At 39.2% G+C, this 22,626-nt stretch overlaps 1 protein-coding gene across 3 annotated transcripts in view; it reads left to right on the top strand.

Moving 5' to 3' along the window:
* The window catches only part of LOC122549292 (TPR and ankyrin repeat-containing protein 1-like), an 86,530-nt gene that overhangs the window by 16,264 nt on the left and 47,640 nt on the right, over window positions 1-22,626 (top strand). For all 3 annotated transcript variants that reach the window (XM_043688834.1, XM_043688833.1, XM_043688832.1), the window contains 6 exons: window positions 7,474-7,613; window positions 15,226-15,340; window positions 15,959-16,109; window positions 17,645-17,745; window positions 19,538-19,624; window positions 21,239-21,380. In XM_043688834.1, the coding sequence (XP_043544769.1) occupies window positions 7,474-7,613; window positions 15,226-15,340; window positions 15,959-16,109; window positions 17,645-17,745; window positions 19,538-19,624; window positions 21,239-21,380 (736 nt within the window). The remainder of the gene's footprint in view (window positions 1-7,473; window positions 7,614-15,225; window positions 15,341-15,958; window positions 16,110-17,644; window positions 17,746-19,537; window positions 19,625-21,238; window positions 21,381-22,626) is intronic.

Raw genomic sequence — 22,626 nt, 5'->3', positions numbered from 1 at the left:
CAGTTCTGTATTGCATGCAATACAGGCAGATCATAACATAGAAGGACCTACAGATCATCGGGTGATTGAACAGCGCGAGGAATACAAAGTTACAGATGGAAGTTGTACAAAAGTGCAAGATCAGCATTAGATTTAATATTTGAGTGGTCTATTTAGCAGTCTAATAACAGCAGGGACAGGGCTGTTCTTGAATTTGTTGGAGAAAGTGAGGACTGCAGATGCTGGAGATCAGAGTTGAAAAGTGTGGTGCTGGTAAAGCACAGCCGGTCAGGCTCCTGATGAAGAGTTCATACTCGAAACACCGACTCTGCTGCTCCTCTGATGCTGTCTGACTGGCTTCGCTTTTCCAGCACCACACTTTTCGACTTTAAACTTGTTGGTACATCTGTTTAAGCTCTTGTATCTTCTGCCTGGTGGAAGAGGTTGCAAAAGGTTATAACTGGGGTGGGAGGGGTCTTTGATCTCATTGCTGTGGAAAATCAGCCAATGTGAAGTGTAGGTAGAAGTCAGTGATTGGGAGAATCGCTTGGTGATCATCTGGGCTGGATTTACAACTCTCTGTAGTTTCTTAGAGACCGGGGCAGAGCAGTTGCTGTACCAAGCTGTAATGCACTCAGATAGAATGCTTTCTGTGGTGCATCTGTAAAATGAGGGTGAGGGTCCTTATGGATATGCTGAATTTCTTTAGCCTCCTGAGGAAGAAGAGGTGTTGTTGTGCCTCCTTAGCTGTCACATCTACGTGTGAGGTCGAGGACAGATTGGTTATCGTCACTCAAGGAACTTGATGCTCTCGACTTTCTCCACCTCAGCTCCATTGATGTAGATTGGGGCATGTCCCCTTTGCTTCTTAAAGTCAATGATCAGCTCTTCAGTTTTGCTGACATTGAGGGAGAGATTATTATCTTTACACTATGACACCAATCGTTCTATCTTCTTCCTTATTGTGCCTCGTTATTGTTTGATATCCAGCCAACAGCGATGGTGGCATCAGCGAACTTGTAGATGCTGTTTGAGTGAAATTTGGCCACACAGTCATGAGTGTACAGGGGGTACCACAGGGCTGAGTACACATCCTTGCAGGATGCCGATGTTGAGCATTATTATGGAGAAGGTGCTCCACGATACAGGCTGCACGAACAGGCAGAATGGTGTATTTGAAGAAACTTTGCATCTGTTATCTCTTCTTGAGCCAGTGGGGTGAGGTTAGATAATTGATGATAAGTAGTGTTGTTATAGCGGTCTTTAAGTTGTGTGCTTTTTATTTTATTCTGAAATCTCAATGGAGGTTCTGCAGAATAGTTCTTTGTAATAGGTTTTTAGCAAATTGATAAGTTAAAAATTCAACTAAGAGCTTAAAGTTCGGTAAATAAGCTTCTTTCTAAAAGGTCACCAAGATCAGATCATGCGTGTTTAATTTAGCAACCTTCACCCCTTATTCTCTCTGGACTTGTCATTATTAGAGTCATAAAGACCCTTACGTCCAACCCGCCCATGCCGACCAGATATCCCAACCCAATCTAGTCCCACCTGCCAGCACCTATCCCAACCCAATCTAGTCCCACCTGCCAGCACCTAGCCCATATCCCTCCAAATCCTTCTGATTCATATACCCATCCAAATGCCTCTTAAATGTTGCAATTGCACCAGCCTCCACCACTTCGTCTGGCAGCTCATTCCATACACGTATCATCCTCTGCGTGAAAAAGCTGCCCCATAGGTCTCTTTTATATTTTTCCCCTCTCACCCTAAACCTATGCCATCTGCTTCTGGACTCCCTGACCCTTTGTATATTTATCCTATCCATGCCCCTCATAATTTTGTAAACCTCTATAAGGTCACCCCTCAGCCTCCGACGCTCCAGGGAAAACAGCCCCAGCCTGTTCAGCCTCTCCCGAAAGCTCAAATCCTCCAACCTTGGCAACATCCTTGTAAATCTTTTCTGAACCCTTTCAAGTTTCACAACATCTTTCCGATAGGAAGGAGACCAGAATTGCACGCAATTCTGAAAACCTTGTCATTAAATTTTTCTGCTTAACTAAATAGAACTTATTTGTAGCTTCAGCCTGACAAAAGTACCATCTTCAGTGGATAGAATCTTTATAAGATGGCATGTAAGCAATGGAGACTATCACTGGGATTGTGAGAGGTTGAATCGGATGAGTAAATCAAAATAGTTTATCAAATAATAGACAAAGCTGTTATTATCTCAAAGGATCAAATGGTTGCTCTCTCGTTAGAGAGAAACGACTGGTGGTAAGTTTAACCTGAGGATCACCAAGCTTCAGAGAAGAGAGGTGAGGTTGAGAAAGCAGATCTTCATAGTAACCTTAGCCGATGCAGGAATTGAACCCATGCTATTGGTGTCACTCTGTGTCACACCAGCTGTCCAGCCAACTGAGCTAATGGATTCCCCCCCATCACAGGGCTGGTCACTAATTTATGAATTTCTTTTGATTCATGTTGATTACTTGGTTTTTTTTTTAACAAAATAATCAGATGTTTGTATTTCTGATGAGAATACACATGTAGTTTGTTTCAAAATATATAATTCTTCATGGAAATTCTGTTAAAGATTCACTTATCCTTTTTTGAGGCGAATTATCAGGCATGAGCTATACTAACTATGTGTGACAAATTTTTGGTTTTGATCCCCCATTTGTTGTCTGTGTCACAGCATTTACTAGACAATGTGCACAATACAACTCTCTCTTGTTTGCTCTCCTAATTTTTTCTTAATTTATTTGTGGGACTTGGGTGTCACTGGCTGGCCAACATTGATAGCCCATCCCTATTTGCCCTTGAGAACGTGGTGGTGAGCTGCCTTCTAGAATCACTGCAGTCCACTTGCTGTGCGTTGACCCACAATGCCAGTAGGGAGGGAGTTCCAGGATCTTGACCCAACGACTGTGAAGGATTGGCAGTATATTTCCATGTCAGGATGGTGAGTGGCTTGGAGGGGAACTTGCAGGTAGTGGTGTTTCCAAGTACCTGCTACCCTTGCCCTTCTGAATGGAAGTAGTCCTGGGTTTGGAAGGTGCTGTCGAAGGATCTTTGGTGAATTTCTGCAGTACATCTTGTAAATAATGTACACTGCTGCTACTGAGTGCTGGTGGTAGAGGGATTGAATGTAGATGTGGTGCCAATTGTCCTAAGCTGTTCTTAAATTCTTGAACAGAAAATCATTTTCCTATAAGAAATCATACAATTAAAGTGGGTTGCATTCCTAATCTGTAATTTTTACAATTAAACCTGTACTGCTTTCAACCTCTAACTGGCCTAAAAATTCTCTTTCTATATACTGTTTTATTCCACTCTCTTGCTTCCTGCTCCTCACTGCATCCATATCCTAACTGCCTCACTCCTTCCTGCTCACTGCCCCTCTCTGTGCTTCCATTATCCAATTCTGCTACTCGCTGTCTTACTTGCACCCTCCTGCACCTTGCCCTACTCCAGATCCTTGGCTACATCCATTTGTCACACATAGTCCAGAGCAAAGCTACCAGGGATGGGAAGATAGATGGCAATTGGTAAAGAGTGAGCAGGATGTAGTGAGGGGACCTGGAGGAGGAAGTGACTAGCAGGAGGGTTGGAAGAGGGAAGCAATGAAGGTTTGGAGAGGTGTGATGAACAGGGAGGAGTAGCAAATGAGTTGGAAGAAGGAGTTTAGGAAAGAGAGAGGTAATGAGTGGGAAGGAACGAGGAGTCGGGGAGGGTGGAGCAAGGCATTTGAGGAGGGACCAGTGAGCAAGACAGAGCAATGGGGTAACTAGCAGGGGGCTGGGAGTGGTTAATGACAAAGTGGAAGAGGCCAAGGAGTGGGAAGAAAGAAATGAAGGACTAATGAGTAGGAGAGTTCCAGGGGTTCAGGAAGGGTGGCATGCAGGGCAGGAGTTGTTTAAATAAGTAGACTGAACTAGCACAATTAAAGTGCAGTCCTGGCAAATGTGTCACAAACATTATGAAATAAAAATGATGATAGCACTATTTGTGCAAGTTATATTATTTACAAACTGTGTTAAAGCAAACGTGCCATTAGAATGTGCTTTAAATGGGGAATACTTTTACTGCCGCTGGAGTCTCAGTGAAATGTGAGGCATATTACAGCATGACAGTTCACATTATAACTGTCAACATAGTAACTTAAAAAAAAGTTGACCAGAAATGCATACCAATGCATGATTTTTATCATAGCATATCAATGATCACTTAAACTGTTCAAAAACATCCTGCTATTTTGTTTGCCTGCTCTTTGCTCATGTTTGAAGCGAAGTTGTGTAATTTCATGGTGTTAGACTATTTTTCTCATATTTCCTGTCTATAGGTCCTAAATAATAGATGGACATAATATTCTGTAGTAACAAAAAATTTCTTTTTGGGAGTTACATTGAGTAAGTATAAACATATTAAATTATCATGATTAAGGGGACACCAGTATTCTAACGGGGCAGCACGGTGGCTCAGTGATTAGCACTGCTGCCTCACAGCACCAGGGTCCTGGGTTCGATTCCCGCCTGTCTGTTCGAAGTTTGCACATTCTCCCAGTGTCTGCATGGGTTTCCTCCGGGTGCTCCGGTTTCTTCCCACAATCCAAAGATGTGCAGGTCAGGAGAATTGGCCATGCTAAATTGCACACAGTGTTAGGTGTGTTCGTCAGGGGTAAATATAGGGTAGGGAATGGATTTGGGTGGGTTTCTGTTCAGAGGGGCAGTGTGGACTTGTTGGGACGAAGGGCCTGTTTCCATACTGTAGAGAACTTAATCTAATCATATATTTGTTTGTCTCAGGATCATATTAAGGAAAGAGGGAGTCATTATTCAGAGAGCAATTCTTAAAACCAGTTACAACTCTGGTCTTCATTATCGTGTCCTTGACTTATCACATTATATGGAATGTTCTGCAGCTGCTGTTGTTTAGACTGTACTCTGTAGTGTATTGGCACAATTATAAGGTTTTATAAGATTACTGAACAGGCAGTCCCTGGTTATGAACTGGTTCCATTCATGAGTCTGTTTGCAAGTCCATTTGTACACCAGTCAGAACACAGTGCAGGAGAAATAAAATAAGCTAGACAAACAGCACCTCAGTTTAAGTTTGGGAACCCAACAGCCTTCTGGACTTGATATTGAATTCAACAATTTTGAGGCTTGAGCACCTTTCCCCATGCTTTCCCTCACCCCCACACACCTGGTCTTGATTTTACATGGTCTGCTACCACACATTGTCAGCCACTAATTGTCCCCATTAGCAGCTATTCATTCTTTCAGGCTAACCTTTAACTACTCCTTTGTCCAATTGCTTTTCTCTCTATTTGGGCTCTATCTCCACTTGTCGTCTACTCTTTTCCCCACCCCATCTTCTGTATTTAAAAAAAAATCTTTTCCCTCGCTGCCACCCATTCTCAAGAAGGGCCACTGGACCCAAAACATTAACTCCAATTTCTTTGTGCAAATGATGCCAGACATGCTGGGATTTTCCAGCAATTTCCATTTGTGTCCGATTTTCAGCATCCACAGTCCTTTTGATATTTGTCTGAGTGCCCATAAAATGTTGCAGTCATGCAAAACCTTGTCCTTAATGTATCCAGTTGATTGTATGGGTCTCCTAAGCCAACCCAAACCGACACCACTGTGCTTCTCCAAATAAAAATGCAGGAATCCTCGGGCTTGGAACTTTATCATAAAGAAAATTTTAGAGTCAAACCGTAAAGAAACAGGCCGTTCGGCCCACTGTGTCTATGCAACCAAGAAACACCAAACTACAGTAATCCCATTTATCTGCATTTGGTCCATAATCTACTGCGCCCTGGCTTTTAGGTGCTCATTTGAATACAGCTTAAATATTGCAATGGTATCTGCCTCCACCATCCTCTCAAGCAGGTTCCATATTTTTACCGTCCTATGAGTTTTAAAAAAAAAAGGTTTTCTCAGATCACCCCTAAACTGCTTGCTCCTCATCTTAAACATACGTTTGCCATGTGGAAAAGATTCTCATAATTTCCTCTTTTTATGCCTCTCATAATTTTGTATACCTCAATCAGTTACCCTCCTTAGCCTCCTCTGCTCCAAGGGAAAACAAACCCAGCCTATCCAATCTTTCCTCATAGCTGAGACTTGTCAACCCATCCTGGTGAATCTCCCGTGCACCCTCTTCAATTGAAATCAAGTCTCTTCCAGTAGCACGGCGCAGCATTCCACCTGTGGCTTAACAAATGTTTTATAAAGATGTAACAAGACTTCCTTATTTATATATACTACACCCCAATTAATGAAGGCAAACCTCCCATAATAAGTATCCTTCTTCACCAAAATAAAACAAAGAACTGTGGATGCTAGAGATCTGAAACAAAAACAGAAATTACTGGCGAAACTGATCTGGCAGCATCTGTGGGAAGAAAGCAGAATTAATGTTTCAAGTCCAGTGACTCTTTGTCAGAACATAACAATCCTAAAACCCAAATCTTTAGGTTACCTATTTAAAATTTAAAATAATGCATCAGTACTTCATACTTTTTATGAGTAAAGAAAGTAACTCTTAATGTGATATCTAAACTTTTGATGTCTGGCAGTCTTGACTCAAAGATAGTGCTCTTGCCGTTAAGTGCGTGTGGTGTAAAATTCCAAGCAGTGGAATGTGGTGAAACGGTTAAAAATTATGTCCCAATACATGTGTGAATCATAATGTAACAACATCAACCTTGAAACGTGGGAAAGGTATTTTATACTTGATGAAATTCTGTTGTCTGAGCAAGGTCAGATCTCTCCATGACCATTCAAAGACATCTTGCAGCTGGTCCCGGTTAAACATTTTACCCACCAGCTGACACCTCCAAACGATTAACTGGTCATTTGCTCTGTGGAATCTAGCTGCTTGCAAATTGACTACTACATTTACCCATGTAACATAATGGCTAGCCTTCAAAATAAACTCATTGTGAAGTGGTTTTGCATTTTCTGAGGAGACAAGGTGGCTTTGCAAGTTGCAGTTCATTCTCTCTCGCTCTCTCTCTCTCTCTCTCGCATGTTGTGGCTCGCATTACCAATGGTTATTCACTGAATTTCACTGAACAATTCATCTCCTTTCACAAAAGAGTAAAGGTTTAAACAAAATACAACAGCTTGTATTTATATCGGACCTTCAACTGTATCCACCAGCTCTCCCAGACAACTAACTTTTGAGCGGGAGGGAAGTGAGGACTGCAGAGGCTGGAGATCAGAGTCTAGAGTATGGTGCTGGAAAAGCACAGCAGGTCAGGTGCATCTGAGGAGCAGGAGAATCGATGTTTCAGGCATTTGCCCTTCATCAGGAATGAGAGTTTTTGAGAGTTCTGTCAGTTGTATTTTCAGCTGTGTGATACATATTCAGGAACCCAGCAGAACCAATACATGCCTTGAGTGTGCAAGACCTTTTATTTTAGTGGTCAAGGAGGTTGATGTGTCACAGTTGCAAGTTTTAAATATATTTATTTTCTGTTAGAGCATGGAGCAGTATAACATGATTGCACATCAACTGAAAACAATTGGGAATGAAGCATTTAAACAACGGCGTTATCGTATTGCAGTCCAGAAATATGATGAAGCTTTGAACATTCTACGTGGTTTGCAGCCGACTAGAAGGTAAACGATCTTTTTCAGTTTGTAACTATTCTAAATGTTGTCTGCAGTTTAGCTATTCCCAGGAGTATTTCCTTGAACGTTTCACAGGAGTATGGAGGAGAGTCTATATAAAATGGATTCCAGTATTGTGATTTCTATATTGGAGTTAGTCCCCGTTTAGGTGTGAGATAGGAGTTCGAACATGCATTTAAGATCATAGGAGCAGAAGTAGGCCATTCAGCCCATTGAGTCTGCTGTGCTATTCAATTATATCATGGTTGATCTGATAATTCTGAACTATTTTTTCTTGCTTTTTCCCATAAGCCTTGATTCCCTTAGAAAAAAAATCTATCTACCTTAAATATTCTTAATGACCCAGCCTCCAAAGCCCTCTGAAGCAAAGAATTCACTGCCCTCTGATAGAAGGAATTAGTTTTCTCGGTCTTAAATGGGAATTCCCATATTCTGAGATTATACTCTCTAGTTCTGGACACTCCCATGAGAGGAAACAACCTCTGCATCTGCCCTGTCAAGTCCCCTAAGAATCTTGTATGCTTCAATAAGGTCGCCTCTCATTCTTCTAAATTCCAATGACTACATGCCCACTCTATTCAACCTTTCCTCATAACAGTTCTTCCAAACTCAGTATTAACCTAGTGAACCTTTTCTGAATTACCTCCTGCGCTTGTGTATCTTGGCTTAGATAAGGGTCCCAATTCTGTTCATAGTATTCCAGCTGAGGCCTAAATAATGTCTTCTTTAGATTTAGTAAAATCCCCTTAGTTTTATTTTCTTTCACTTTTGAAATAAAGGTCAACAACCCATTTGCCTTCACTATTATCCACTAAATTTGGGTGCTAGCTTTTTGTGATTCATGCAAAAGGATTCCCAAATCCATTTTAAATAATATTCAGCTCTTCTTACTGCTAAAAGGCATAACCTCCTCATTTTCCCAGTTTTGTATTCCATCTGCCAATTTTTTCCCACTCGCATAATCTGTCTATATCCCTCTACAGGTTTTTTCTTTGCTTTATCGTAACTACTTGCCTTCCTATCTAAATTTTGTGTTAACTGCAAACCTGGCTATAGTACATTCATTCCTCTCATCCAAGTCATTAGTATATATTGTTTAAAAAAAACAATTATGGCCACAGCACTGATTCCTGTAGCACTCCACGAGTTATTGATTTTCATCCTGAAAATGACCCCCTTATTCCAACTCATTATATACTATTTGTTGCCAATTTTCTAACCATGCCAATGTACTATCTCCAAAATCATGGGTCCTTATCGTATTAAGTAGTGTAACTTCTGGTGTCTTATCAAAACATTCTGGAAATCCAAATATATTATATCCACTGCTTTCCCTAAGCAATCCTGCTTGTTATCCCCTCAAATAATTCTAGTAAATTTGTCAGGCATGATTTATTCTACATAATCCATGCTGACCTTGGTTGATCATATTATGTATTTCTAAATGCTCTACTGTTATATGCTTTACAATAGACTCTAACATTTTCCCAATAACAGACATTAAGCTAACTACCCTATAGTTACCTGTGTTTTTTCCTCCTCCCCTTTTTAAGTAAAGGTGTTGCTTTGACAGTTTTCCAATCCTCTGGGACTCTCGCAGATTCTAAGGATTCCTGGAAGATTATGACCAATACATCCACTATGTCTGTTGTTACTTCCTTTAATATCCTAGGATGCATCCCATTAAATAAAGGAGATGTAACAGTCTTTAGCCCCATTAGCTTTCCTAGTACTTTTTCTTTATTGATTGTTATTGTATTTATTTCCTCTTTTCCCTTTTTGACCCCCGCTTTTTTTTTGTTTTACTTGGTAATTTTAGAATGCCATTAATGTCTTGTACTGTGACGGAAAGTATTTTTTCAACTCCTCAGCCATTTCCTAGTTCCTCATTATTATTTTGCCAGCCTCATTCTTGCCTCCACTATTTTCTGATCTCACCACTTTTGGGTGTGTCCTGTTCACCTTTTCCTCCTCTGTTCCCTCAGAATTTGATCTTTATGGTGCACTACTGTAGGAACACAGATATTCCAGAAAGGTGGAGAGGTTGATATGGTAATAGGTTTATACACTTCAAGAATGTGTTGTTCAAGAATTTGAATGTGAACCTTTGGGTGAAATTTGATATAACCCCATTAAAATTAAGCATATCTTAGTCATGTGAAAATTTGTGTAGGTTCTGAGAAACACTGCTCTGAAAAGATTAAATAATCACATAATAGTTCCTGCTGTAGCACATGACAGATGCTGTTCCAGTATCTTTAACTAAGACAAACAATTGACAAAAGAACAATGTTGCATTTTAATTACAAATTCCCATGGTGTATATTTATTTAAATGTGCTTGCTTTGTCTCCCATTTCCTTATTTCTCTTTTTATACAGTACAGTAAACTTTTTATTAACTGGCATCTGATGGCATTAGGCATAAAGACACTGATGACATTCCCAAATTACCAAGTAATCAAGGGGCAAAAGGAGGAGGGGAAATAAATGCAACAGCTATCACTGGAGAAAAGGTACAAGGAAAATGAATGGGATGAGAACATACTAGTTGATCAAATAGTTAATCTAGTTGATTAAGCGGTCCACATAATCAATGTAAAAACACACACTAAGTAATAGAAACATAATCCAAGGGGCATATGCATCACTTGTATTTTATTTACAGCATAAATCACTTTAAAAAATACTTAAATGAAACTTGCCAACAGAGAATCTTCTAACTTGCACCCTCAACTGACTACGCAGACATCACTGAGATCTCAATAATATTGTAAACTTCTGGTATTTCAAGTATATAATTTTTGCTGGTTTATAGAGAGTGCCAGTTCATTAGGTGCCGGTTAAAATAAAGTTTGCTATACTTACAATTAGTAAATGCATTTACCTTTTAATATGTTAGAAGTTTAACACTTTTTGACTCAAGAATCATGCTTCGCATTCTCTTATTTCTGATAGAATCTTGTGCCAACCGTTTCCACGATAAATTCCTATGTCTTCAAAACTTGTTGCATTGTAACTACACCCTCCCATTGATTGGGTGCTTTAACAACTGTTCCGCACCATGCAGAAAATCTCCAAAGTTTCAGTAGTTTCTGCTTCCCAAAAATGGCCTAACTTTTTTCTCATGTAACATTTATCTTTTAAAATCGATATGTTCTTTTATAATAAGAATGAAAAAAACTGACTTAGAAGGAGATCCAAATGAGGTCTTTACATCCAGATTTGGTGTTTCTCTTGTTTCAGCTGAGGTATGAACTCATTCTTGGGTCAACTATTGTATAAACTGTCTGATAAAGACAGCATTCTAGTTATGACTTCTTCTGTTATCAGAAATCCTGTTGAGGCTCTGTGAATGAAATCTCTTCATGCAGCAGCAATAATTACTCAATAGTGATCACATGATTAGGCTTGTTCAACTCCGACTCCTGTCTGTGTTCTGTTTTAAGTTTGTTTTCATATAACTGGCATACAAACACTGGAACTTTTTTTTAAACTTTCAATTAACTAGTAGAATGAGGATTTTATGATTTGGAGATGCTGGTGTTGGACTGGGGTGTACCAAGTTAAAAATCACGCAACACTAGGTTATAGTCCAACAGGTTTAACTGGAAGCACACTGGAAGCACCGCTCCGTGTATCAGAATTGTAGAACTGTCCTTTTGTCTGAGCAGTAAAAAATGACTTTGTCCCTCCCTGCCTATGCTATATTCTTAAGACCCATAGTATATTCCCATCCATCACCTCCTATCTTCCAGTTCATCTAATGGATGACTTGTGCATCTCCTTCGCTTTCCATCCTCAGTCTAATGTTGCCATCGCTGATGAATGTCCTCCTGGAGATTTGAGCACATCGCATTCGTTCATGTAATGCTTAACCAATTACAGTCGATATTTAGCCACTGTTTACAAACATTATTGCATATACTTTGAATGTGGCAATGTCCCCAAGCTTCAAATGAAATATTTGACTTTCTTTTCTGTAGTGAGCTGAACAGCATTGTTTATAACTGGCAGGAAAGAAAAGGAAATTTTAAAGATAATTTATTGTTTAAATAAAAACATCTTCAGCAATTAGTAAGAAACAGAAAGTAAATTCCACTGATCTAATAAGAGGATCATTAATGTATTTCTCACTAAAATCTTTGTATCTCAACTCTTATTTTCTTCCTTTTCCAGTCTCTCTATCGCCACATGCAACTCTTCTGATGTTTTATGTCACCTTTAACAGTTTCTTGGCTATAAGCATGTCTTATTTCTCTAAGTCTTGGTCCTCTCGGAAGACAGTGTGAGGGCTTTCTACCTCTTCCTTGAATCAATATCCATCCACCACTACCCCCTCCACATGAATAACTTCCTCCAAATTGACCTAAGAACATAAGAAGTAGGAGCAGGAGTAGGCCATTTGGCAGTTGGGAGCCAGATATGACTTCCTCCCTTGCACACTCCCTCACCTCTTTGTCTGATGCACTGATGAATATGTCAATGCCATTTGCCACCTCCCTTGAACTGCAAAATTATGTAAATTTTGATTTCAGTTTCCAACCTTCCCTCACCTTCACATGATCCTTCATTGATTTCCCTGTCTTGTAAAATGCTACCCACCTATATACACAGCAAGCTCTCAGACTCCCAAAGCTACCTCCTCACTTCCTCCAAGGACTTTTTTTTCCACAGAATATAGTTCCGTGGCTCAGGGGAGGCCATTTAGACCATCACATTTGCACCAACTCTTCAAATGCATATTCACTCCATGTGCTATCAAGAAATGATTGGAGGCACTGGATTAAACAAAGGCTACAGCCTCTGAGAACATTGCCACTGAAGACTGAATAGTACTGCTCCAGAATTTTCCATTCCCCTAGCCAAGTGCTTCCAGCATAGTTACAGCACCAGCAAAATTGCCCTGTTATGTCCTGTTTACAAAAGATAAATCCAAACTGGTCAATGACTGCCCCATCAGTCTTCACTCGATCATCAATAAAGTGATGGAAGGTGTCATCAATGCTAACAAGCAGCACCTGCTCAGCAGTAACCTTCTGTGTGACACCCAGTTTAGGTTCCATCAGGACAACTCTGCTCCTGACCTCATTTCAGTCTTGGTTCAATGTGGAGAAAAGAGCTGAATTCCAGAGGTGAGGTGCGAGTGTCTGCCCTTAACATCAAGGCCGCGTTTGACTGAGTGTGGCATCGTGGAGCCCAAGCAAAACCTGAAACAGTGGGTATTCAGGTTAAATTTGCTCCTGGTTGAAGTCATACCTGCCATATAGGAAGATGTTTGCAGTTGTTGGAGGCCGGTCATCTGAGTTCCAGGACATCCCTGCAGGAGTATTTCAGGGTAATATCCTCTGCCCAGTCACATTCAGATGTTTCATTAATGACTTGCCCTCCATCATAAAGTCATAAGTAGGGATGTTTGCCAATGCTTGTGCAATGTTCAGCACTATTCGCAATTCATCAGATACTGAAACAATTGTTATGAAGTGGTGGTAAACCCTTCTGCTAATGAAACCAAACACACAGAAAAGCTCACCTCGCCTCAATGTGTTAAGACCTAAGAACATAAGAAGTAGGAGCAGGAGTAGGCCATTTGGCAGTTGGGAGCCAGATAACTACCCAAATTCCACTATTTAACAAAAAATGATCAATTTTATTCTTTAACACTAAACAACAACTATTAACAAGAGATTTGTTATCTACCCTCCAGTTTATAACAATCTACTGGTCTAATAAAGCCCCTATTAAATTTACAGCAAATCAATTTTCAAAATTAGACAGCAGCTGTCATCTGCAGTGGTGATCTTTCTGTTTATAGATCTCCCTGGGTCATCTTCGGTCTTCTGCTGCAAAGATGTTTCATATGAAAAAGGTACCTTTTTAGAGAGAGTTTTCAGGCAGTTTTTCTGACAATGGCAGGTGGTGCTCTTTCTCTGGCTAACTGTCCAAAATGCTTGCTTTTTATACCCCAAAACATCGCATCCTCTCATTGGTTCGATGTTGTCAAAACAGTAAAATTCAAATTTGATTGAGTTTCAGTATCTTGGGGCATAATTTAAACTGATTAAACTGCTGTGAAAACAAACTTAATGAGGTATCTAGGTTACTGGCAAAATGTTAGATCTTTCAATTGTCCAATACACTTTGTGCCTGCTAGGTGCTTGCCAGCTTTCACTCTCTCAAAGTACACTCATTCACAACACAATCCATGCTCAAATGTAACAAGTTCTGGACAATATCAAGGCTTGGGCTGATAAAGTCAAATTACATTTATGCCCCACAAATGCCAGGCTATGATCATCTCTAACAAGAGACAATCTAACCATCATCCCTCGACATTCAGTAATGTTACCATCACTGAATCCCTCACTATCAACATCCTTAGGATTACCATTGACCAGAAACTCAACTGGACTCACTACATAAATACTAGCTAAAAGAATAGGCCAGAGCTTAGCAATAGAGCTGTGAGTAAGTCACCTCCTGACTCCCCAAAGCCTGGCCATCATCTACAAGACACCATCAGGATGGTGACTGAACACTCTCCACTTGCATGGATGGGTGCAGCTCCAGTTAGGTTTGACACTATCCAGTACACGTTTGATTGGCACCACATCCACAAAGATCCACTCCTTCCATCACCCACACTTCTCAATCTTTGTTACTCCTCTTGGCTCTCAAATTTTATTTTTGAGCTGACGCCTGTCCAATTCTTCAAGTTAAATTCTGTCTCTCTTGTCACTGTGAGATTTCTGGATTTGTTTGTCCTGCCTTCGCATTTGAGAAAACATTTTGATTACCTGAGCCATCTCTTCTTTGAAAGTTACCCGTTGTTCAGTTACAGTTTGTCCTGCCAATCTCTTGTTTCCGTCATTGCAACTGAAGAGATTAAAGGGTAATTTGATAGACATATGTGAAATTATAAAGGAAATAGTGCTGTATGTTTAGGAATAGATTGGTTACAATGAAGTGACATATGTGAGATCTAGGACAGTGCCAGAGAAACAATTTTTACATAAATTTTTGAGGCTGAGAAATGCTGTACTGGAGTGGGAGATTGAAATGAATTGGTAAGTAAACAGTTTGAAGTGATCAGGAAAAATGGAGATATAATAATAGGACTGGCAACATCTGTGGAGAGAAAGCAAAGTTAGCATTTCGAGTCCAGTAACCCTTCCTGAGGGGTAACTGGACTTGAAACATTAACTCTGTCTTCTCTCCATGAATGCCACCAACCCTGCTGAGTTTCTCCAGCAATTTCTGGGTTTTTTTTGTTTCAGATTTCCAGCGTACACAGTTCTTTGTTTTATTTTATGGTAATAGGACCGCTGCTTTTATAGAGAATAAATGTCAAAACAGGCTAACAAAAACCCCACAAAGAGCTACGAAAAAAGTTCTGAATAAAAGTCACTGAACCCAGAACATTAACTCTGATTTCTTTCCATAAAGGTTGCAAGACCTGTTGAGTTTTTCCAGCAATGTCAATTTTTGTTTTTGTTTCAATACAGGCTAATTGCATCCAAATACCTCTTTGCAAATTGTAATTTTTACATAATTGAAAACTAAAGCTCTGGGACAAACTTAACAAAATGCCTATGTTTATAGGGAACTGGCTGTGCTGTACTGCAACAGATCAAATGCCCTTTATAACCTGGAAATGTGGAAACTTGCTTTTGATTCTGCACAATATGCTATTGCTGTTGACAGTACTTTTATCAAGGTAAATATGTATTTCTCACTATCACAAAGCATTGATCGTTGTGCATGCATTGAATTGTGAGGTGTATAGGGTCCCTGTGTTATGTACAAGTTTGTTAATGTAGATTGCATGGTTCTCTGTGTTTCCTAATAACCTGATAATACTGTTAAATGTATGAAAACATTTTTAGAGTCTTCTTAGAAGTGTAATCAGACAAAAACTATTAAGAGCTCTGCCACATTCAAGCCATTTGTATTATGGAATCATAGAGATGTACAGCACGGAAACAGACTCTTCAATCCAACTCGTCCATGCTGACCAGATATCCCACTCTAATCTAGTCCCACCTGCCAGCACCCGGCCCATATCCCTCCAAACCCTTCCTGCTCATGTACCCATTCAGATGCCTTTTGAATGTTGCAATTGTACGAGCCTCCACCACTTACTCTGGCAGGCCATTCCACTCACACACCACCCTCTGCATGAAATAGTTGCCCTTTAGGTCTCTTTTCTCTCTGATGCTTTAAAAACAGTGCAAATGAGATCAATATTTCTATTTAGCCTACATTCTCAATGGACTGGATTTGCCTTACATTTTTGTGTTGCTGATATCTCACATAAATCTTGTTTCTAACATAGGGTTACTACTGGACTGGCAATGCCTTGTTGAAGATGCAAGATTATTTTGGAGCACATCAGTATTTCTATGAAGGGCTAAATATCCTGGACACAGATCGGGACCAGTCTCATCATCAAATTGCAGATTTCATAGTGGGAATACTGACATGTGGTGTGTTGAATCTTGTGTAGTATTCTCCAAAGTCTCTATTCATGGATTTAACTGGGAACACACTGCTTACTAAATGGCAAATTTTGTAACAAATCAGAAATTAATTAAATATGATATTTATTTTCTGTTCTATTATTTATATATCATGACTGGGCCTTGGCTAGGGTATTATAGACACTTCTGGAGGAAGTTGTTGAAGGCCTGAGAAAAGATACAGAAGAGGATTCCCAGAATTTTATCAAGGAAGAGGAACTTGAGTTATGAGGAGAAAGTAACCTATTTTGGACAGTTCTCCTCAGAAAGAGCAAGTTAATGGTGACTTTAAGTAGTTTAAGGTTTGGAGAAGTTTTGAGTCCATAACTAGAGCTATTGATTCAAAACTATTGACAACTGTACAGTTAGGACACGTGGATAGGGGATATTAGAGAAGGAGAAAGAGAGAGGAAAGATGAGGTTGGAGAGCAAGGGTGGGTTTGGTTTTGGAGCTGAGAGAGAGAAGTGGGGAGGAGGTGCTGGAGTTCGAAAATCTGCCTATCCCAGCCTTGAATCTATTCAACAGTGGTGTTTCCACAATCCTCTGGGGTAGACAATTCCGTGTGTTTGCATTCCTTTGAGAGCCATCATTCCTTCTTATCTCAATACTAACTTAACAGTCCCTTTGTCCTACGACAGTGCCTCTATGTTTTAGATTCACTGACCAGCAGAAATAATGTGTGTGTTGACTCTGTCAAATCTTTTTAGTGAGTTGCAGCATTGTTAGGATGCAGGAAAAGACCATCCAGCCCATTGTGTCTTCACTGGCTCACTAAGCATTTTGATTTGGTGCCAATCTCCTGCATTTTTCCCATAATCCTCCACATTGTTTCTGTTTAAATGATCATCTAATGCCCTCTCGTTTGCTTCAGTTGAATCTGCCTCGACCACACTTCCACGCTGTTAGTGTGGGAGTGAGGAGAGGTGACCAAGGGGGAGAGAAACAAGGAGTTTTGATGTAAAAAAAAAAGTGGGGTGGAAGTGAGCATTGGGCAATGTGATGTTTAGGATTATAGTGAAGCGCTGGCTGGCCAGAAAGGGAAAGACAACAGACAGAACCTTTGGCTCCAGATATTTAAAAAAAAAAAATTCTGTGCCAGACAGAGAGAAGATTCATTAGCATAAAATAAGGGGAAGAAGTCCGTTTTTGATTGTTCTTGATTCTGTGTCTTAATGCCTTCCTCAACGCAGATTAAGCATTATCAAACATAGACTTCACTTATTATATCCCCAGAGCCTCCGCAGATCTACTTGTTGAGTTACTTCTTGCAACTTTATTGAAATGAATCACCATTAACTGTTTTCTTTTATTGTGATTTCAATGGGTTTTCCTTTCAAGTCTATTATACAGTGACTTGCCAAAGTAGCAATATTGTATTATCACCAGCAAGCACTACCTAATACAAATCAAACCAATTATGCTTGCATGACAGCATATATTAATGACAAATTTAGGATTTGTGAATTTTAGATCATTTTAATTGTTAATCAAACTTTTATAGGGACTGACAGCAACTTTCTTGAAATCCTAAAATGGAAAGGCTACAACGCGACAATTTGGCAAATTGTTATTGAAAAAGCTGCAAAGAAAAATTTATGGAAGGTAAGCAATCACTTAAAGTAACACTGATTCAAATTGAAACTTGTCTGAACCAAATATTTGAATAAGCACCTTTTAATATATTGTAGAAAGCAAATCATGGCATTTTAAAGGACAGAAGTAAGCCATTCAGCCTTCGTACCTATGTAGCTGCTCTGTTAGAACTATCTAATCAGTCTAATTCCTGTTATCATAAGATTTCAGTGAAGCTGTTGAACATTTGAAGTCGGGAGGGTCATAGATTCAATAATACAATGTATGCATTAGTCAAGATTGAGTCAGTCAGGTTTCTGGTAGACAAGGGAGTCGAGGTCTATGGCAGAAATACAAGCAAGTGAAGTTGAGGTGACATCCTGAAACTTGAAATAATCAAGTGGCAAAGTGGGTTCAAATGGCCACCTGCCTTCTCTTAAGTCCTGTGTTCTTGATCAGACATTTTAATGGTCATACCTAGAAACTGCACCTGATCGTTTGGTTGGGAATAGAAACATGTTATGATTACAAGCTTATGAACTTAAATTTTTAAGAATCCAAACACACCTTACAAATTGTCCTTGCTTATCCATTTCTCTCACTTTCTAAATAACAGTTCACATATTTTTGTATTTCGTTATTATACCAAAGTTAAAACTGTGAGGGGAAGTATCTAGTCAATAATTTTAATTTTATTTACTTGTCAAGTTATTTTTGTGTTGCACTAGAAATTTTGGTATAGTCCTTTTTAATATATAATTGATGATGCTTGAGAAACTCAGCAGCATTGTGGAGAGGGAAGCAGAGATAACATTTCAGGTGGGTACAATTTAGAAGGATGATGTGTAATCAGATCTTTTCCTACTCTGAATTAGTTTTCTAAACGCAATGACAGGACTCATTAAATTGCTTAATAACATTGATTGTACGTTCAAGGCTAAACTTGGTCTAATAGTCCAATCAATAAAGTGTCAACCTGGCAGACCAGGTTAGTTTTACAATCAGTTCCATATGCGACCATTTCCTTAGACCATTTTAAAGCTTTTTTTCCAAATAGTTCATGACTTTCCTCAATTCTGTAATCTGCTTCTTCTACTGTTTCTGGTAAGGCAATGCATATCCTGATAAATAATCCTGCATTGGACAAAAAGACATCCCCTTTATTCTTTTTAATGAGGGTTAAATTTGTAGCCACTAAATACCAAATAGTGAAATAGCTTTCCCATTTTAATTTATTAAAATCTTCAATAGTTTTGACCACTTCTATTAAATCTCCATTTTATTTTCTCTGTTTTAATGAACAGAAACACAATTTCTCTTCATAACCAAAACCCCTCAAATCTGCTAATTTTCTTATACTCACTTGTGGATGCTGGTGGCTGGGACAGGCTTTATTACTAATCCCTAACTGATCTTGAGAAGGTGCTGATGAGCTGTTTTCTTGAACTGCTGCAGACCATGTGCTGTTGTCTCAGTAATTTATTTCTGCAACTTCCTCATGGCATTTCCCTTTCTTGTGATGCAATTTACACACTGAATTGTGAGGACTGGTTGCAGTAATGTGGTTTCTATAACCTTGATTGCAGATGTGTTATTGATAGTCTAATTGTAATGAATTAATAATTTAATGACAAATGTGCTTGAAAGGGTAGGCTATATGCTGCTTCCATTCTTCCTTCTTGGTGAAGACAAAAAGAAATACTTTTATTATGAAAGGAATAAACGGAAACACATCTCCATGGTTATATTAAGTGATACAGTAATTAATTTGTCGGGTTTATTGGGAACTGACTTCATATTTTTTATACCTTTTCCTTCTTAGGCTCTTTATATTGTCCTATGTGATTTGAAACTGATGCCTGGAAATGAATACAGCGCTGCACAAATCTCCCTTAAAGAACTGTTTGTGGTATGCATTTCAATGTGGAATTTATCACTGGGAATGTATTATGCTTGCTGATTTGGTTTCATGTAGCTTTACTTGAAAGAAGTAAGAGAATTTCTTTTATATTTCAAAAAACTCAACATGATCTGATGTGGCAGCAGAAAAAAAAATTGCATTTGTGTAACACCTCTCATGACCATAGGACATCTCAAAGCATTTTGCAACGAAGTAATTACTTTTGAAGTATTGTCACCATTGAAGTATGGAAAACAACCAAGTTGAAGACAGCAAGCTCTCACAAATGCTAGTATAATAATGATCAAGAAATCTGTATCTAGAATGTTGACTGTGGGATAAATATTGACCAGGTTAAGGTATAGAGATCTCTACATTTGTTATGGGTCTCTATTCACTGGAGTTTAGAAAGATGAGAAGGGGTATGATTGAAATGTTTACCACCCTCTTGAGTGAAAAAATTCACTCTCATCTCAGTCCCTTATTTTGACATTTTGCTTCCTGGTTCCAGAACCCTAGCCTTCCTGCATCTACCCTGCTGATTTCTGTGAGACATTTGTACATTTGAATGAAATAATCTCTCTCCTCTGGAATTTTGAAAATTTCGGCGCAGCCTATTTTAAACTTGCCCTAGAGGACAATTCCACCCATTCTAAGAATTACTTTAGTTGCACCCCTCTTGGCAAATGATGACCATAATTGCACAAATTATTCAAGGCAACTGAAAGAGCTGGAGAAACTCGGCAAAGCTGACACCAGGCTAAAATATAGATAAATTTGAGGTGACTCACTGGCAGATAAAACAAAAAGAGTATTTCTTCAATAAGAGGTTGGAAAGTGTCAGACTTCACAGCAACCTTGGTGTTCTTGTTTATGAGCCACTGAAAGTTGATCTGTAAATACAGTAAACGATTAAGATGCTAAGTGGCATATTGGCCTTTATTGCAAGACATTTTGAGGCAAGATTTAAAGATGTCTTTCTTCAATTATATAGGTGAAGGGAATAATACCAGAGTTGGAGAAATAGAATAAAAACAGAAAAGTGCTAGAGAAACCCGGCTGAATCTTCATTTCCAAAGACATGTGGTTTGAGAAGACAGCCTGGAGTTCCTGTTCAATTGTGTTGGTTTCCTTCGCTAAAATTAGCTTGATGGGCACAAAACGATCACTGAATTTTAGACCTATGCTTGCATTTAACACATCCTAACTTGAGTCTTTATGTTCATTTGGTGTATTAGCTTTAAAAGCTTTGAAAGCCTTTCCCTATTGCAAAATAGGTCATGGCCCTAAGATGAATTAATCATCTTTGGGAGGTTCTGCTAATAATCCTTAGTTTTCCGCCTTCAATGAGGGTGCTTTTGGATGCATGGGCACCAGATTTCTGTTGTGCAATTTCTCTGTATATCTGATGAACAAAGTTTGCTAAAACTGTTTGATTCTTTTTAACCTTGACTCCTTGTCCCATACTGAATTTATTTTGGGTATCAAAAGTCTCTGGCAATTAATTTTTTCAATCTGTTTTAATCAAAGTATTTTCACTTTTGTTCATAAGTTTGCTTGAAAGGTTTATGTTCAAATGCTTCTTTTTCCCCTTTTATTTCTTTCCCCCCCCATTTCCCCCAGAATTTTCTTCCTATGTGTAGACCATTCCAATACAGAGATTGGATAACACAGCTGTTGCGTACCTTAGTGTCTCATGGTGTAAAGCTTGAAAGCATTGGACCATTCCCACTTCATTCCATCCTCAAACTTGCCATAAGGACCAGTAAGTAACTCTGTTTTTAATAAACCTGTTTCATTAAAGTTATTAATTGCAGGTGTTGGCCTTGTCTTAGTGGTGGCACTTCCACATATCACTTAGGAGATCATGGGTTCAACACTTTTGTAAAGAGATACAAACGTGATTTAGGTTGACATTTTGAGTGAAATTTCCGTAACCAGAGCAGAAATTACCCGGTTTGTCAGACTGTCTTTGGTTTAAAAAGGCCCGTTGTATGTTGTGGATAGGCAGGGCTGGGATTGAGTCAGGCATATTGATCCCAGAAGCAGACCATATTTGCCACTGAGGTTGGCGTTTTAAGAGCTGAGGCAGGCTGGTTAGAAGATCCAACTCCATCCTCTGCGCCTTCATCAATATTATCTTAGTAGCAGTTAGGTTTTCCATGCCTCACCCATCCACATTCTCCCTGTGCGAACTCCAGGCATTCTTTGCCTCTTTCATGTACTCCATCACCCTTCCATGCCCATTCAGATAGAATCCACTCAGTACAGAGTCAATTCACCTAAGTCTTGCAGTTGTTGACAAGCTGAGAAAAAGAACACTCATTGAGAAATCTTCTTTGAATACACACTGCTGCTCCTCCAACCTTCTTAAACATTCATCATGTCAGATAATTACAGCGTCAGTAACAGAAACTTCAAACATTTCGCATTTCACAATCCTGTTGTTTGTGGAACTTTGCTGTGTGTAAATTAAATACCCACTTCGTCACTGAACTTCAAAATACATGTTGATTATGAAGTATTCCTGGAAGTCCTGAGGTCATTGAAAATGCTATGTAAATGCAATTTCTTCCCTTGTTTCAAATACAGTGAACTTTCCTGAGGTTGGACTTTCTTTTTAATATTTACATTCTATAGTGTGCCTATTGCCTAGGCCTGTACCAGACCATTTATCTGAGATGATTTATGGATCACATGTCCATTTCATCGCTAATTACATTCAATATATACCGGTCTCCATCTCTGCTTCACTTAATCGGATGATGAATCCCTCATTCCTTTTTTTTTGGTTCCTTCCTATGTTTGACTATTCCATTGCTATTTTGGATGGCCTCCTATCTTTCACACTGAATAAACTTCAATGTATTAACTCTACAGCCCATATCCTTAAACTCACTTCTGTCTAGAACATAGAACATTACAGCGCAGTACAGGCCCTTTGGCCCTCGATGTTGCGCTGCCCTGTCATACTAATCTGAAGCCCATCCCACCTACACTATTCCATGTAC

Source organism: Chiloscyllium plagiosum, chromosome 4 (genome assembly GCF_004010195.1).
Source record: "Chiloscyllium plagiosum isolate BGI_BamShark_2017 chromosome 4, ASM401019v2, whole genome shotgun sequence".
Taxonomy (NCBI): domain Eukaryota; kingdom Metazoa; phylum Chordata; class Chondrichthyes; order Orectolobiformes; family Hemiscylliidae; genus Chiloscyllium; species Chiloscyllium plagiosum.
The sequence above is the reverse complement of the archived record's forward strand: the minus strand, read 5'-3'. Positions and strand labels throughout refer to the sequence as shown.